General features: G+C 40.8%; 1 protein-coding gene across 2 annotated transcripts in view; it reads right to left on the minus strand.

The window, feature by feature from the left end:
- Positions 1-12,217, minus strand: part of LDAH (lipid droplet associated hydrolase) — a 102,283-nt gene extending 90,066 nt beyond the window's left edge. For both annotated transcript variants that reach the window (XM_069850721.1, XM_069850722.1), the window contains exons 1-2: positions 12,110-12,217; positions 4,324-4,482 (exon numbers count right to left, since the gene is read on the minus strand). In XM_069850721.1, coding sequence (XP_069706822.1) covers positions 4,324-4,477 — 154 coding nt within the window. In that variant the 5' untranslated portion in view covers positions 4,478-4,482; positions 12,110-12,217. The remainder of the gene's footprint in view (positions 1-4,323; positions 4,483-12,109) is intronic.
- Between the last annotated feature and the right edge of the window lie 3,601 nt (positions 12,218-15,818).

The raw sequence follows: 15,818 nt of genomic DNA on the forward strand, positions 1-15,818 counted from the left end.
TTTCTTATGCAAATGTTGATTGTTAAATATCAACACGACAAGTGAAGACAAAGCCAGATCAAGTACTGAAAACTTTTCAGAGTCCCTAGATCACAGTCAAAAATAGAAAGTCAAACACTTTAAAGCTAACAGGAAGTCTTACTTCAAGGGAGAACACACTACAGACCTGTCATAATCCAGGCAAACTGTCTATACTATTTTCACTGCTGAAAAATATTTAAGTAGTCTTCAAGTGACAATGGTCTTGCTGATTCAAGTACACGTAACTACTCCTTGGCGAAGATCAGAATTCAAGCCCTCACTTTCTGTTCTGCAGAAAACAAAAAGCAGCTCTTGACTCACAGTATTAGCTAAGGAGATTAAATCTTTATATATTAAAGGAAGTGTCTTTTATATATAAAAGGAAGTTTAAGTCCTCGTAGGGCTTAAACACCACCGAGCCACTGCCTGAATTGGTAAAACAATAAAATGTTCCAATAACCCTGCAGCAGTCCAACTGCAAGCAGGCAGGTCAAGAAATTTGGAAGCATAGCGAGTACTCCATGCACGCCAAAGAACCAAATTCTAGAAGTATTTTATATATATTTATGAATGAAACTTGTGTAGCATGTTTTACCACAAAAAAGGTTATTTACATTATACATTATCAATTGTGAGCTAAGCTTCCTGAGCACAAGATTGCCTGGTTTACAGCAACAGTAACAAAAATTATGAAAGTATTGCAATGCACTCTTGCAATGAAATGCAAGAAAAACTTGGATGAACAGCAAAACTTCACGACCTAAACAGCCCTGTGGTTTTAAAACCTGTACTGTAGTTATTTACAAAGTTAAATGTTTCATAAATACGCAGACAGAAATAGACAGATAGTCTTAAAACAGTAAAAAACAATTCCACTACACTTTGTGGATCTTGGTTTTCAATGAACCCAAGTAATGGTAAATATTGCTGTAGCAGATTTTATACTTTACTGCAAATTGTACACTAAATGAACATTGCACAAGGGAAAACAGTCCTTTATGACACAAGAGGAAAGAAGTAATTCCTGTCCTTTCCTAACACCTACACTTCCAGAAAACCACGGACCTGATCCTTCAACTGTACACATTTAATTTTACCCTCATGATCAAATCTCATTGATTTTAATAGAAAAGACTTAAATTAAAAAAAAAAAAACATAATTCATATTAAGAAAGACAAGTATATGCATGTATTCTGAACTGAGGGAAAAGTGGGCCTTTTGCACAGTAAATACTTCAGTAACCAGATCATTACGAGGAAAAAATGTTATGGAGCAAAAAAAGTACGCATTAACAATTTCAACTAATACAGAATCATAGAATGGTTTAGGTCAGAAGGGATCTTGAACATCATCCAGTTCCAAGACCCCTGTCATGGGCAAGGACATCTTCCACTTGATCAGGTTGCTTGATGCCTCATCCAACCTGGCCTTGAAAACCTTCCGGAATGGGGCATGTATGACTTCTCTGGGCAGCCTGTGCCAGGGCCTCACCACCCACAAAGGAAAAAATTTCTCTCTAATGTCCAATCTAAATCTGCCCTCTTCCAGTTTAAATCCATAACCCCTCGTACTACCACTGCACTCCTTCATAGAGTCCCTTCACAATATACTAAAACTTAATAAAATTGTAAGTTTACAAAGACTGCCATTAATAAAAACATTAGCTTGTTGGAGTTAAATGAGATTGAACTCAGCTGAATCTTCTGTATTCCTATTGCTTCAAGCAGAGTGAGCTACCAGACCTCAGGAGGCAGAATCCTGCCTCATTTAAAGTCAATGGGAATTCTGCCATTGATTTCAGAGTAGAATGTTTCGGAGTCAGCTGTCTCCCTCCCCCACTTTTTTTTTTAAAAAAAAATAAGTCAGACCAGAGAGAAATCCTGGCCATTGTGAGGCACCAAAAAGAAAATAAGCATATAGTATTTATGCTTAAATCTCTTGCAACAATTGACTTCCAGTAGAAGCTGAGAATTTCGTGTCTTCTATACCCACCCCATCCCAGTTTTGTTTGATTATATATATATAAAAATAAAAATACCAGATGTATGAATTTCATTAAGACCAGAAAAGTATGTGCCAGAGGAGTTTAATATGCAGAAAATTGTCTCACATGCAATAAGACTGACCACCTTCGGATCAGATCCCTAAACACTTGGCTGTGCAGGCTCTCCCTTTTGAGCAAGAACTGCCCTTGTCTGGATATTTCCTTCCTTGACCTGTACCAAGTGATCCTTTTGCTCCTCTTTATTTCATTCCAGAAAGAATCTCAACTAGGGAAACATGCCTTTCAAGTGTGAAAATCGCTGGACTCCAGAAGAGCTCCACATTTCATACTCAGGAAGTTATAAAAGCATGAGGGGAATGCTGTCTAATCCTAACTGTTTAGGTACATGAACACGTTGCCAGATGACCCCAACGTCCGGATCTCTCCTAAGGCCGTATTTTTGGCAGACAGAAATTGCCCTTGAAGGCTAAAAATGATGCATATACCAAAAGGAAAATAACATTTGATTTATGAGAAGCAACACCGCGTTATGTTATGCCAGGTCCTAGTCAGCGCTCTGCCAGCCACGGCAAGAAGCCTGGGTAATTCGATTCACTACTGAATTTGGATATCTTGAACGAAGATAGCATTATTGTGGTTGCTGAGTGAGAGAACTTTCAGTTTGTTACCAAAATAATTCTGAACTAAGAGCAAAACCATAAACCAGCTGCTTGCAAAAGCTTGCAGACCATGACCGAAACACTCAATATTTTACTGATGTCTATTTCTGGATGGTTATCTAGCTAAAGTAAGATGTTATTAAGGAGAACTGAGATGAACATTAAGCCTATGAAGACCGTGTGACTTGGTATATTTGGAGCAGAAAAACTTAAAATGCCTTGCAGAGACACCTTGCCTAGGATGCTCATGTTTGACTTCTGTGATCTTCCCCTAAAAATCTTTCTACCAATATAAGTTGGCTCTACATATTTACCCTTGTTACAGGCTCTACCACCAACACAAACCCAAGGGTATTACAATCTGAAGACAGATAAAAGCTCCAGGGCTTGGGGACAAAAAACCCACTTAACCTAGCTGTTCATTTAGGCCTTCCAGAAATGCCTTAACTAGAAGAAAACAGCAACTGAAAAGTATCACATCAGGCTTGTACCTCCAGAAAACTGTTTGATAACTTGGATCTGTACAGTCTCTTACTAAAAAGTTGCACTATATGGTATCTGACTTAAAATGCAGTTCCTACAAAACAGTAGCAAGATGTAATTATATGGGGCTTATTTATTCTTTTCGGCTAAAGAAAGAATTTAAACTTCATTGTCATTGGGTTAAAAGTTAAAGTATTACTAAACTCCAGGAGGAAAGGGGATAAAATCATTGTGCCCAATGAAACTAATGAAGGGCTTCAAAACCTTGCAAAAAAAACTGAAAAATGGAACCTATTCTGTCTTCCACATCTAAGTAAGGACCATTCTGCACACTTGCCCTTAAACATCAACTGAGTATACTGTGATGGAAACAGAAAGCCAAAATTCTGGATAACCAGAACAGTCATTATTTGCACCACTGTTTTGGGGGAAGTACAGTATCAAAAAGGTTCAAATAAAGGATAGCAAGCATTAGAAATCTGCAAACTCTAACGCATGAAACAGTCACAGCATCTGTGCTCAAGCAAGCTCGAACGCTACTTTTACTAATGAGAGAACTGCAATTCATTTGCAGACTTCAGTGAATTTGGGACTTCTCCATTAATTTTAGCATATGATAATTAAAATTTAGAGCTTTCCTTTTAAGATGACCAGATTTAAATATAACTATATGATGCTCATCGGCTTCAAGAGGCTTATCATAAAAATTCATGTGCAAAAATTCAAGTTAAAACCTATTTATTGCAAAAAAGCCCCAACTTTAAAAAAACTACTGTAACCAGAAAATTCTCTCAAATATTGTAACTTTCATCTTTCAGTTGGCACACAGCTGACATTGCAGTACCACTTCAACACACAAAAAAGAAACGGATAGAAAGCAACAAAAGAAAAAACAATCCGCAGTGCTGTCAGCAAACCACCTCCAGAGAGGAAATTGAGACACTCTAATTTCTCGGTTTTACCTTACAACACCAGGATAAATGCAGATAACAATAGGCATCAAATATAACAAATTTCACCATTGCAATACTATTGATTTTTTGGGCCATATGCATGGGCCAAATTCTTCCACTTATTCAGTGAGATTTTTTCAATTGAATGCGCCTTTTCCACTCACTGCATTTCTAGACTTAAAGAAAAAAAAAGACCCTTACCAGGAATGATCATGAATAAGAGCCTGGGCAGATTCTGACTTTCATCTTTTGACAGGTCTTTCCAGGGCCCACACTTTAAGACATGGGTAGCAGCTCCGCAACAGTAGATGAATTCTTCATGTAATGGGACTGGCTCTTCTGATACTGACTTCATGTTTGCTGTTAGACAGAATAAGATACTGTTACAACAGATCAACAAATATTTATATAGCTGTCTCTTTCCTATTATACCTGCCCATGGATTAACTGCAAAAACAAACAAACTACCCTCCCCAAACAGCTGTCATCTCCAGTAAACAGAGGACCAATTCAATATTAGATGTTTGAATTACTGTTAGTACTATAAGAGGGAAAGCATCTTTCAGGTTTTGTCACAGAAATACGAGGTGATGAATTGGACAATAAGTTCTATTCTACCTTAAAGGCAAACAATTTTTAATTTTACATTCACACTGCCCGCTGAGAAGATTCACTCAACAACGATTTGAAGGCAAACAAGACAGAAAATACCAAATAAACAGAACTAATGCACAAAAGTCCTGCAAGTTCTGTGTGCCTCAACGATGGTAGCACAGCATCACTTGAAAATAACCAAAACCCCCAAAAAACCCAACCAGAATAAAACCCAAAAGAAGATACCAGAGGGCAAAAGGAATGTGCTATTAACAATTACAGATTGCCTCCCAGCACTAAGTGGGCTCCTCATTAAAAGTGCAGCATAACTTGTTTCTCTAGAAATTAATAGAGGATTCTTTGTCAGTTAAAGCTATTTAAGATCTGATCAATTCAAGCAAATACTTATGCTCATCTTTATAACTTTTCTTAAATTCTTTGGTTAACTGAATGCAGTAATGGGAAATAAAACAGTGTGCTGCTAAATAAACCGGGCATGTACATCAATCCACCTATTCAACATAACATGAAATCACTATTGGGCCATCACTTCAGAACTCCTGAATATTTCCTTCAGTAAAAAAAATCCAACACTTCATCAAGCAACTACTTATGAACTAAAATATCACCAAGATGAACTCTGACATACACAAGCATGTGCCAAAAAAACCATTTACCATTTTCAAGTACAGGTGCAGTTAACAGATGAAGAGTCAAAAGCCTCCCCTTGCTGGAGTATGAACACACACTTGCATCATTTGGTACAGAGACCAGTGCTCACTAAGTCCACAAAGCTGTTTGTGTCAACTTCAAGGGCTATTTAAACTCTACAAATTATTTCTGATCTTGGGAGAACCACATTTCAGGCTTCTAAAACAACAGATTTGGCTTAAACAGAGTTGAAAAACTTGGCTGAATTATTACAGGCATGACTATGCATTCTCTATGCAATACATGACCAACTATAATGGAAAAGGCTGTCCAACTTAACTGTTTCAATTTTAATTAAGCTGCAATTCAAGCACAAGGGAGAAAAAAAAAGATTAAGCGTAATGACTAATTGAAAAGACTAGTCTTCAGCATCACTATCCAATAAACCCTGAAACTTGACTGAAATACAATATGTTATATACTAAGCAAAAAACTCCCAAGACTATAGGCTTGCTATTCTCAAAAGGAATTCTCAAGGACTTCTCAAGGACTTCATATGCAGCCACTGCAGAAAATTGTTTCATTAAGTCTCATCTTGAGGCTAACAGACAAAAGAGCAGCCACCTTCAATGTTATTCAAGACAACTACCTTTCTCGACTACAAAAGCCACTATTTTGTAAATAACTTATATAGCACCAAACATCAGCACATGGAATAAGAATAAATAAACAAAAAGAGAACATGATCAAATAAGATGCAACAAAAGGAATATCATTACAATAAAATTAGATATTGTTATGTACTGCCATGATCTTTAAAACATCATAAGCATCCAGAACACTAGGCCCTTCAAAATGTTTTCACTCAGTAGCCATAAAGCTGAAATACGTCTTCATTGTACTTTACAGGTAAGGACCTGCTAGCCCCTTTCACACTTGTCCTGAAGTACTAAATAAAAACTCTCATGTGCTATTTGTAAAAATGAGCAGCGCTAAAAAGTTAACACTGTGGAACACAGAGGAAAATCTTGGGTACTTTAAAACTGAAATCACGTGGATAAATAAACAGAAGGTGGTGGGCATGAATAGCAGGTGGGTATAATAAATGTCCTTCAAATATATGTTCCAAGATTAGACAGCAACGTTAGCAAAACGCCAGTCAAGTAAAAACAGAATTTCTATTTGAGAGAATACAAAAAGCTGCTGCTAAAGTACAATGTCTTCCTGGTAAGGAAGGTTTCCAGGGATAAAATTATGCCAGGTCTCTTCTGACCAGCACATTTCACAGAAATAGCAGATTCATGTCAAGAGAATCTTGTAAATGAACTTTCCCAGCTGCCTGTAGGAAAACAAAAAAAAAATGTAAAAAATCTACATTAGAAAATCAAAGGGAAATAAATCACAGCTCGGAATGGATAGCATGAGAGAACTGTCATAAGTACAGTAAAGTCTGTCATAAATACTGTAAATAAATACAGTAAAGAAGTATGCCATTTGTTTAATTTCAGCATGGATTATGTCAAACATCAGTGTTCTGGGAACTACAGGGCAAAACTGAAACGTAACACCATGATTACAGACTGGGTTAAAATCTTGTTGAAGTTAGAGGTGAAGCTGTCACACGTTATGAACAAGAACTCATCATATTTACGTTTCAATACAGAGAAAAGAAACATTAGTGCCCTTCAAACTTCAGCACATATCACCACCCAAAACAGAGCACATTCAAAATGGAACAGGTACATGAATTATGAGGGAGAAGAGCTGACATGGCCTACTTGTCTCTAGGGAAAATGAGAATTTTGCACCTTTGCGAAAGAAGAAAGAACTATTTTTCCTGGCAGCCATATGTTCTATATTTTATTTTCCTACATCAAAAAAACTACACGCCCCACATTTCTGTTGGACAGCTGTTTGAGTCCTGCAGGTAATCTGACAACATTCAATGAAACACAAAAATGCAAGTAACAGTAAACCTATACATGCATTTAAACCACAGCACCCAAAAGTTAAACATTTGAAAAAACTTCGGTCTTTCAGCAGCAGCGACAGGCAGAAGCAGTAAAAAGCAATTGCTATTTCATCTAATGTCAAACAACTTCTCTTCAACCACCTATCAGAATAAGATTCACTACTCAATGGAGAGCACTACTCTTTCTTTGTTCTTGTTAAGTAAGGCAAAGCTCAAAGAGCATAATTGAATACTCACTTAGAAGCAGATATCAAAGCAAAAAAGCCTGTACAGCAATTAGTATCACGCTGTCCTTGATTTGGCTTCCTTCATCCTTCGCTGTGCTGTTCAGCATGAATCTCCCTGTGGAATGATCCTTTATTTCTTTTCTTCCATATTTCCACATTAGTTATTCTCCCTTAGCCTAAAATATGCTCTGAATTCAAAACAGGGTTTTTTTTTTCTGTTTTATTATCATTCAACTTGCACATGTTCTTACATCAACTGTTTGTCTCACCTTCAACTTAGCTCTCTAGCTACCGATGGTTTTCTTGCTTTCTAATAAGGACATATAAGAATTAGCCAACACACTCTCTACTTACAGCAGACCAGCTTAGTAGTCACAACAGAATTCTTCAGTGATCTCTCAACCTGTGTTTGCTGCTTACTACCTCCTTCTTACATCTACTTCAGCAGCTGTACATTTTGATCTTTATTTACTAACCTAAACAGGTTAGGAAGGAACTGTGAGCAGAGACATGAAAACAAATAAGTCTGTGTGCAGCTCTGTGCAAAGCACGAGAGAAAACAAACAGGAGAACAAATAAACAGGAGACATAAACAAGAGACTACAAAGAATAATACCAGATAGCATCAGATCCCATTCTGAGTCACTCCAGTAATATAATTGTCTACAATATTAATATGAAGACTGGAGTCCAAGTCCTTTGCGGTAAGAAGCAGTGATGTCCATCATTCTGCTTATGAGGAGGATGGAACAGGGAATTGAACAGTCAGGCTGAAGAAAATGGTACAGTAACCAAAAAGTCTCTCCCAGAAGCAGTGCTAAGGGAAGGGCTGTACATGCTGGTGCTCTGATGTACACACAGCTCTAGTAACAAGAGGATGCAAGTCATTTCACCATGCTAAAAACGCTGCTGGCTTGTTCCTCAACGTGGGAGCAGCCCTTGAAGAGTCACTATTTTACAAAGGGACTCAGCTCCATCCATCACAATTATCCAGCCAAACCTTGTCAGTGCGACTGTCCACAAACACATACAAAGTCTGTGCTCATCACAGGTGCAAACACTAATCCAGCTATCGTGTGATAACCATTTCATTTCCAATTAGTGCTGCAATTTCTTTTAAGAGCTAAAATTTTAGGGGGCTGGATTTCCACAAAATGTTTCTATCAGTAGAAGGTTTTTTATAAAAAGAAAAAAAAATTAATAAAAATTTGCGTGAAAAACCTGCCTAAACAAAAGACAACGGGAATGGGTTACAAACAAGAGGAGGAGATGAGATAAAAGAATGAACCAAAAGACCTACTGGTTACAGCAGGAGTAAGTGAGGACACTGAGGGAAAATCCTGCCGTTCTTGGAGCTGTCGCATCTCTGCTGAGACTTGTTCTGGCACATCAGGATTATCTAACATACGATAAAAGGGCACTTCCCATACCACCCACAGCTGCAATAGGTGGTGGGGCAATTCTAGATCGGTAAGTAAACAGTTCTGTCAGTTGCTTCACTAGAGACTAAGTGCTCAGCCTACTATTTCAGTGTGAAAACTTGAATTTGTTTCAAGCTCAAGACTCTTGTTCAGCCCTTTCATATTACACGTTTGTTTCCCATTTGAATATTCTTTTATCAGAATGACTTTGTTCCTGCACTGTAACCTGTTTAAAAATCTTACCGGGAATATAAATGTTATCATTCAAAGTGTAAGCTGGAATCAAATTTAGTCAAATGTTTCACAGCTCTAAACAATGGTTTGTCAAGAGCAGGAAAAATACAGCTATATCTCTATTAAGAGCATGCCCAATTTAAATAAGCAAAAACTACCTGTCCTTCATATCCTGCATACATGTTGTCTGTACAAGCACATGCACACACTAAAATTTAAACCTTGAAATTCTGCTCCTGATACTTGGTAAGTTTAACCTAGACATTATGCAAAATGGGGACTATCCCCTTTTCCAGAAAAGGTGCCCTCGGTATAATATATCACAATAGTGGAAAAAATGTAATTTAAAAGAAATCAAAACTATCGATAAAATAACACCATAAAAACAGTGCTATTAGGAAGCTTTAGAGTAAATATTTTCAAATTTCCTAGTAAGTTCTCTGCCTTGGCAGTCATGTTGGAAATTTTGTTTTACCATTACCCATACAAAATTTATTGTAATTGCCTTCAAGAATTACATGAAGCAGATAAACAGGTAATAACCCATCAGTGTCTCTTCTAATTTAAAAAGCAGGAAATACTAAATAGAAGTAGCAGTATGCACGTTCAAAACCAATGGAGATGCCTCCTGAGTTACTGTGTATTTGACTCATAGAACTACTTGAGACCTGATGTTGGGAACACCAGAGCTCCACACTGGTACAAGGCAAGAATGAGTTGATGGAGAAGAAATCCACTGTGGAAATTTAAGTCTTCAGTATATTTGTTCCAGAAAGTTCCTGAGCTGCACTTCATTGTGGGTTGAGCAGACTCTTACAGGAGTGTGACTAGGTAAAGAACCATCACCTGCTTGCCTCTTTCACAAGCATCTGCTTTGGGTAGCGTCAAAGTTCCCTGAAAGATGACTGAATTCAGTGGAAAATGGTTAGTGCTGTTGCTTACCCAGTTCTGTAAACATGAGACCACTTCCCTCAGTGACATGATAAGCAAGCGCCACAGAAAAAAAGAGAACTACAACAATCCTGATTAATAACTGAAATCTTCTGCTCTTCGAGACACACAAAATACAGACTCATATCCAGATCCTGCAACAGGTCCATGAAGACAAACTCTCAAACCTTAACTGGAAATAATAAAATCCCAAAGGGCCAGCAGTGTATCACACCTTAAAAAATAAGGGTCAGCAGCACTCCAGCCATTCAAGTCCTCTGATGATAAGGCTTAAACACTGTACTCACATGGCATGAAAAGAAGCTGTTTCACCATTTTTGCAAACACAACAAAAAAAGTTGGCAGTAAGAAAGCCCTTGACAACAGTCACACCTCAGCAGTGCTTGATCATTAACACGGTATCACTGTGCACATGGCTCCCTGAACCGGCCGCTCCCCGTCTGGTACAGGCATTTCTTTTCTTTTGTAGCACCTGCCTTCAACCCTGTATTTACTAACCACGATGATGCTCTGGGACCAGTACGAAGAACAAATCGGACAGAGGGTTCCTATACACCTGCTTAGATGCCCTGCTTTTCCAAATTGATTAGTTCCTCTGTGAGAAGACGCTGCTTTTCACCTGACTTATCTTCTACACACTCATAATCTTATTTTCCTCATTAATGGGTCCTTCAGGCCACAGGCTTTTTCTTCCTACCCATTTCATAACTTGCTGCTTAGACAATGAGCATCAGTCAGCTCCTAGATACATCTCACAGGAACAATTATCACTACACATAAATGCACACCTACTAGGCCTACTAACCCCAAATGCTGGTCCATATTTTTAGGTTGGGACAAGCTTGTAGAAAAGTACTGACATATAGATAAAACACTGCAAGTAGCATCGCCGCAGTTATTCACTGGAAAAGGAGACACTGCTTAGGACATGCTTCTTCAATTCTTGTCCCAATACAAGGGAAAACAAGTCAAGGGAGCATGCACGAAGCATTGCTTACTGCACGGGATGTGTCAGCCCTTACACATAGAAACCACCAATGTTATTTAATCATAGAATCATTAAGGCTGGAAAAGACCTCTATGATCAGCAAGTCCAACCATCAACACAACACCGCCATGCCTACCAAATCATGTCCCGAGTGTCACATCTACACGTTTTTTTAACATCTCCAAGGGATGGTGAATCCACCATTACCCTGGAGAGCCCGCTGCGATGCTTCACCACTCTTTCAGCAAAGAATTTTTTCCTAATATCCCCTCTAAACCTCCCCTGGTGCGACTAAAGGCTGTTCAGTGGAACACAACTCTATCAACCCAACTTTCTGTACTGCAGCCCCGTGAAGGGCTTGGGATGCTGGGCTGCCTCGGGGCGATGCCGGGCTGCCCTGGGGCGATGCCGGGCTGCCCCGGGGCGATGCCGGGCTGCCCCGGGGCGATGCCGGGCTGCCCCGGGGCGATGCCGGGCTGCCCTGGGGCGATGCCGGGCTGCCCTGGGGCGATGCCGGGCTGCCTCGGGGCGATGCCGGGCTGCCCTGGGGTGGCAGCAGGGCAGTCCTGCCAAGGCGCTACCGGCTGCCAATGTGCTACAGGCTGAGGAGGGGCTGAAGGATGGGCTACAGGGCTGAAGGATGCACTTATGGAGCTGAGGAGGCGCTGCTGGGCTGAAGGATGCATTTAAAGGGCTGAGGAGATGCTGCTGGGCTGAGGAGGCACTGCAGGGCTGAAGGATGCGCCTGGGGGGCTGAAGGATGCGCCTGGGGGGCTGAAGGATGCGCCTGGGGGGCTGAAGGATGCGCCTGGGGGGCTGAAGGATGCGCTGCCGCAGCGCACGGAGCCGCCTCGCTCGCCCGGCGCACGGACCCAGGCAGGGGACGGGAAAGGAGGCAAGAAGGGAGGAAGATCCCCGTGTGGCCGCCCCCGCCCCCCGCGGCTCGTACCTTCCCCTCCGCGGGCTCCGAGCGCCCAGCACCGCGGCGAGTCAGCGCCCGGCGGCGGCGGCGGAAGCCGGGCGGAAGCAGGGCGGAAGCGGCGGGTGAGGCCGCGGGGCAGCGCCTTCCGCCCGGGCTGCGCGGGGCGGGGCAGCAGGAGGCCACGCCCTTATCGACCACGCCCCCTCCTCAGGCCACGCCCCCAAGGTCGTGTGGTGCGGGGTGGCTGGAGCGGTGGCCCGTTGCTGCTGGCTAGCAGGTGATGGCTCATAGAATCATAGAATCATAGAATCACCAGGTTGGAAGAGACCCACCAGATCATTGAGTCCAACCATTCCTATCAAACACTAAACCATGTCCCTCAGCACCTCATCCACCTGTCCCTTAAACACCTCCAGGGAAGGTGGCTCAATCCTGTGTTCAGTTCTGGGCCCCTCACCACAAGAAGGATGTTGAGGCTCTGGAGCGAGTCCAGAGAAGAGCAACGAAGCCAGTGAAGGGTCTGGAGAACAAGTCTTACGAGGAGCGGCTGAGAGAGCTGGGGGTGTTTAGCCTGGAGAAGAGGAGGCTGAGGGGAGACCTCATTGCTCTCTACAACTACCTGAAAGGAGCTTGTGGAGAGGAGGGAGCTGGCCCAGGGAGGTGGTTGATTCACCTTCCCTGGAGGTGTTTAAGGCACGGGTGGACGAGGTGCTAAGGGGAATGGTTTAGTGTTAGATAGGAATGGTTCGCCTCGATGATCCGGTGGGTCTCTTCCAACCTGGTTATTCTATGATTCTAGCCACCTCCCTGGGCAGCCTGTTCCAGTGCCCAATGACCCTTTCCATGAAAATTTTTTCCCTAATGTTCAGCCTAAACCTCCCCTGGCGGAGCTTGAGGCCATTCCCTCTCATCCTGTCCCCTGTCACTTGGGAGAAGAGCCCAGCTCCCTCCTCTCCACAAGCTCCTTTCAGGTAGTTGTAGAGAGCAATGAGGTCTCCCCTCAGCCTCCTCTTCTCCAGGCTAAACACCCCCAGCTCTCTCAGCTGTTCCTCATAAGGCCTGTTCACCAGACCCTTCACCAGCTTCATGGTGATGGCTAGTGGCTACTGGCTTGTGACCAGTGGTTAGTGGCTGGTGGCCCATGACCAGTGCCTATTGGCTGGTGGCTCATTGCAACTCGTGACCAGTGGCTGGTTGCTAGTGACCAGTGACTGGTTGCTACTGACCAGTGACAGGTGGCTAGTGGCTGGTAGATGGTGCCTAGTGGCTGCTGGCTACTGGCTCATGACTAGTGGCTACTGGCTAGTGGCTCGCAACTAGTAGCGAGTGGATGGTGGTTGATGGCTTGTGGCTTGTGACTGGTGGCTAGTGACTTATTCAGATTACTAAAAATAATTGTCAAGTTGCAGAAGGACCTTTGAATTTCTATGGTGAGAAATAAAATAATAGAAGCATATCGATGTATGAGATAAAAGCGAGTGTTGAGATGGAATAAAAGACTATTAACAAATGATTGGGGTTCATGAGTTGATCAGAGTACACCTTCTTATTAAACTGTTTATAAAACTTGTTTGTCATCAGCAGGTAAGCTCATGGGTGAATAGTAAAATAATGATGATAAGTATTATATTACATGAACTGGGAGTTGCGAAGTTTGTGCAGAGAAGTCACAGAAAATACTTCCCTTCACTTTTCCATGGAAGAATGAGACCAAGTTTGCCGTAGCATGTTCTGAATTCCCCAGTTGTGACCTGGGTTTTACATATGAATTTCTGTTCTTGAAGAAATCATTTCATTGTTTTGACATTTGGGTTCCCCCATTAAAAATATTAATAAAAATAGCCTAAGTTGTAAGGATTAGGTGCAAATTCCAAGGCTGCTTGCTTTGCCTCTCTGTCAGAGGTTCAGCATTAGGTTTTTGCTCAGCAGTTTGTGGTCTGACTGCTAGATGTGATAAGGGCAGAAGAAGGAAAGGGGTTGAATGGTCCCTGCCAGTGTGATCATGCCAATATTCTGTTTATCAGTGGCTGTGTTGTAGATTGGCTGGGCTTATTTTCTCAAATTTATTTTAATAGCTGATAAAATTGGTGATTGTTTTACTCACTGGGTAAGTATAAGCCATGGTTTTATGTACGGTTTGGTATATGTTTTTTAGAAGGCAAGTTCTCAGTAACTTTTAATTGCTTAAGTGAGACCATGAAATTGCTGATAAGCATGAATTTTCATAGTAGTTTCCCTTGGGGAAGAGACTGCATTGGCAGGAATCGCAGGGTGGTGGTTTAAAGCTTCCCATACGTGTTTTGTTCAAACCGGGTGCTGTGATGCATTTGCATTGCTCAAGACATTGTTTATATGCACCATTATCTTTAATAATAATGATAACAATAATAATTACTATTGTTATTATTCAGCAGAAGGTAGCTATTTGTTGATTTGTTTGTGCCTTGGTATTCGTAATATGCTCTTCTGGAAGATGCTCTTTGTGAATTAACAATTATGGATAATACACTAACTTTATGGATTACAGATGTTCTGGGTGTAAGTGTTCTGGTGTTACAGTTGATCTGGGTGTAAAGAAAACTGAGGTTAATCAAACCAGCACTGATGCTAAAAAATCAGCTGGGGGGATGTAAGAAGTAAATAAAGCAGATGAAGCGGGTGTTTTGAGGGCAACATATGTATTGCCTAATAGCCCAGAGCCTTAGCTCATCACTTGCTTAGCCATGATGTACTCAGCTATGACATTAGGCAGTTATCCCTTTCATTGCTATCATTTATGTCCTCATATATGAAAAAAATCTCCTTACCCCATTAAAAACTTCAGTTCTCCAATTTATGAACCTATTTCTAAAGCTAAATTTCTATGTGTCAAGTAGGAATCAAAGAGTTTCACTCTGCAATGTTCAAACACTATCATTCAATCTGGAGAATGTATTTCAGGGGAACACAAATTGTTCCAAATTTCTGTTTGTTTAATTTATAAGCTTAGTTGTAAAGTGACAGTACATATGTATGCATACATGCATAATGATGAGACATATGCAATGATTTAGTATTTTCAGTATATTATATGGATGGAAAAGATTCACTAAATCATATAAATGCCTTTACGCTCTCTGTTTCTAATTCTGTCTTGTGCTTTGAGTGCAATGGAAAGGCTTTTCTCATCTGTGTGGCTCCTTTCTGATGCACTCACAGAAATTAATGTAATAAATTAAAGGTGATAGAATAAGAGTAACCTTTGGTCACAAAACAAGAATTCAGTGATTCTGTTACAGTTAAAACCTTAGTCTTCATGTTGCTAATGCATAGTATTTTTGAGGCAGTTTACCAGAGGTAAAGTCACAATAAAAATAAGGATCTGTCACAGGAAGCTGATACAATTCTATCTGAAACAGCCATGTGTCTGCAATATTGCTAATATTTTAAATGGGAGGAAAAAAGTGTTTCTCTGCATCTTTATGTCCATGTCATGTTCCGTGACAATTTTGATTTATATACAATCTCCTTTGCTTCTTTTTTTCCTGTTCTGTGAGCACACGCTGCGCTGGCTAAAAGGAAAATTTGACTGCACGAGGAAGGGAAATGATAGATTACAGCATTTGGATCCTGAATACATTTTTCAATTGAACTATTCACTCGCTCAGAATGAAATACGTCAAACCTCCATATAACCAAGATCTTTAAATTAAGAGTTTAAAGTGTACATGGATCATGTGAATACTTAGATTGTTCA

This window comes from Phaenicophaeus curvirostris, chromosome 2, assembly GCF_032191515.1.
Source record: "Phaenicophaeus curvirostris isolate KB17595 chromosome 2, BPBGC_Pcur_1.0, whole genome shotgun sequence".
NCBI lineage: Eukaryota > Metazoa > Chordata > Aves > Cuculiformes > Cuculidae > Phaenicophaeus > Phaenicophaeus curvirostris.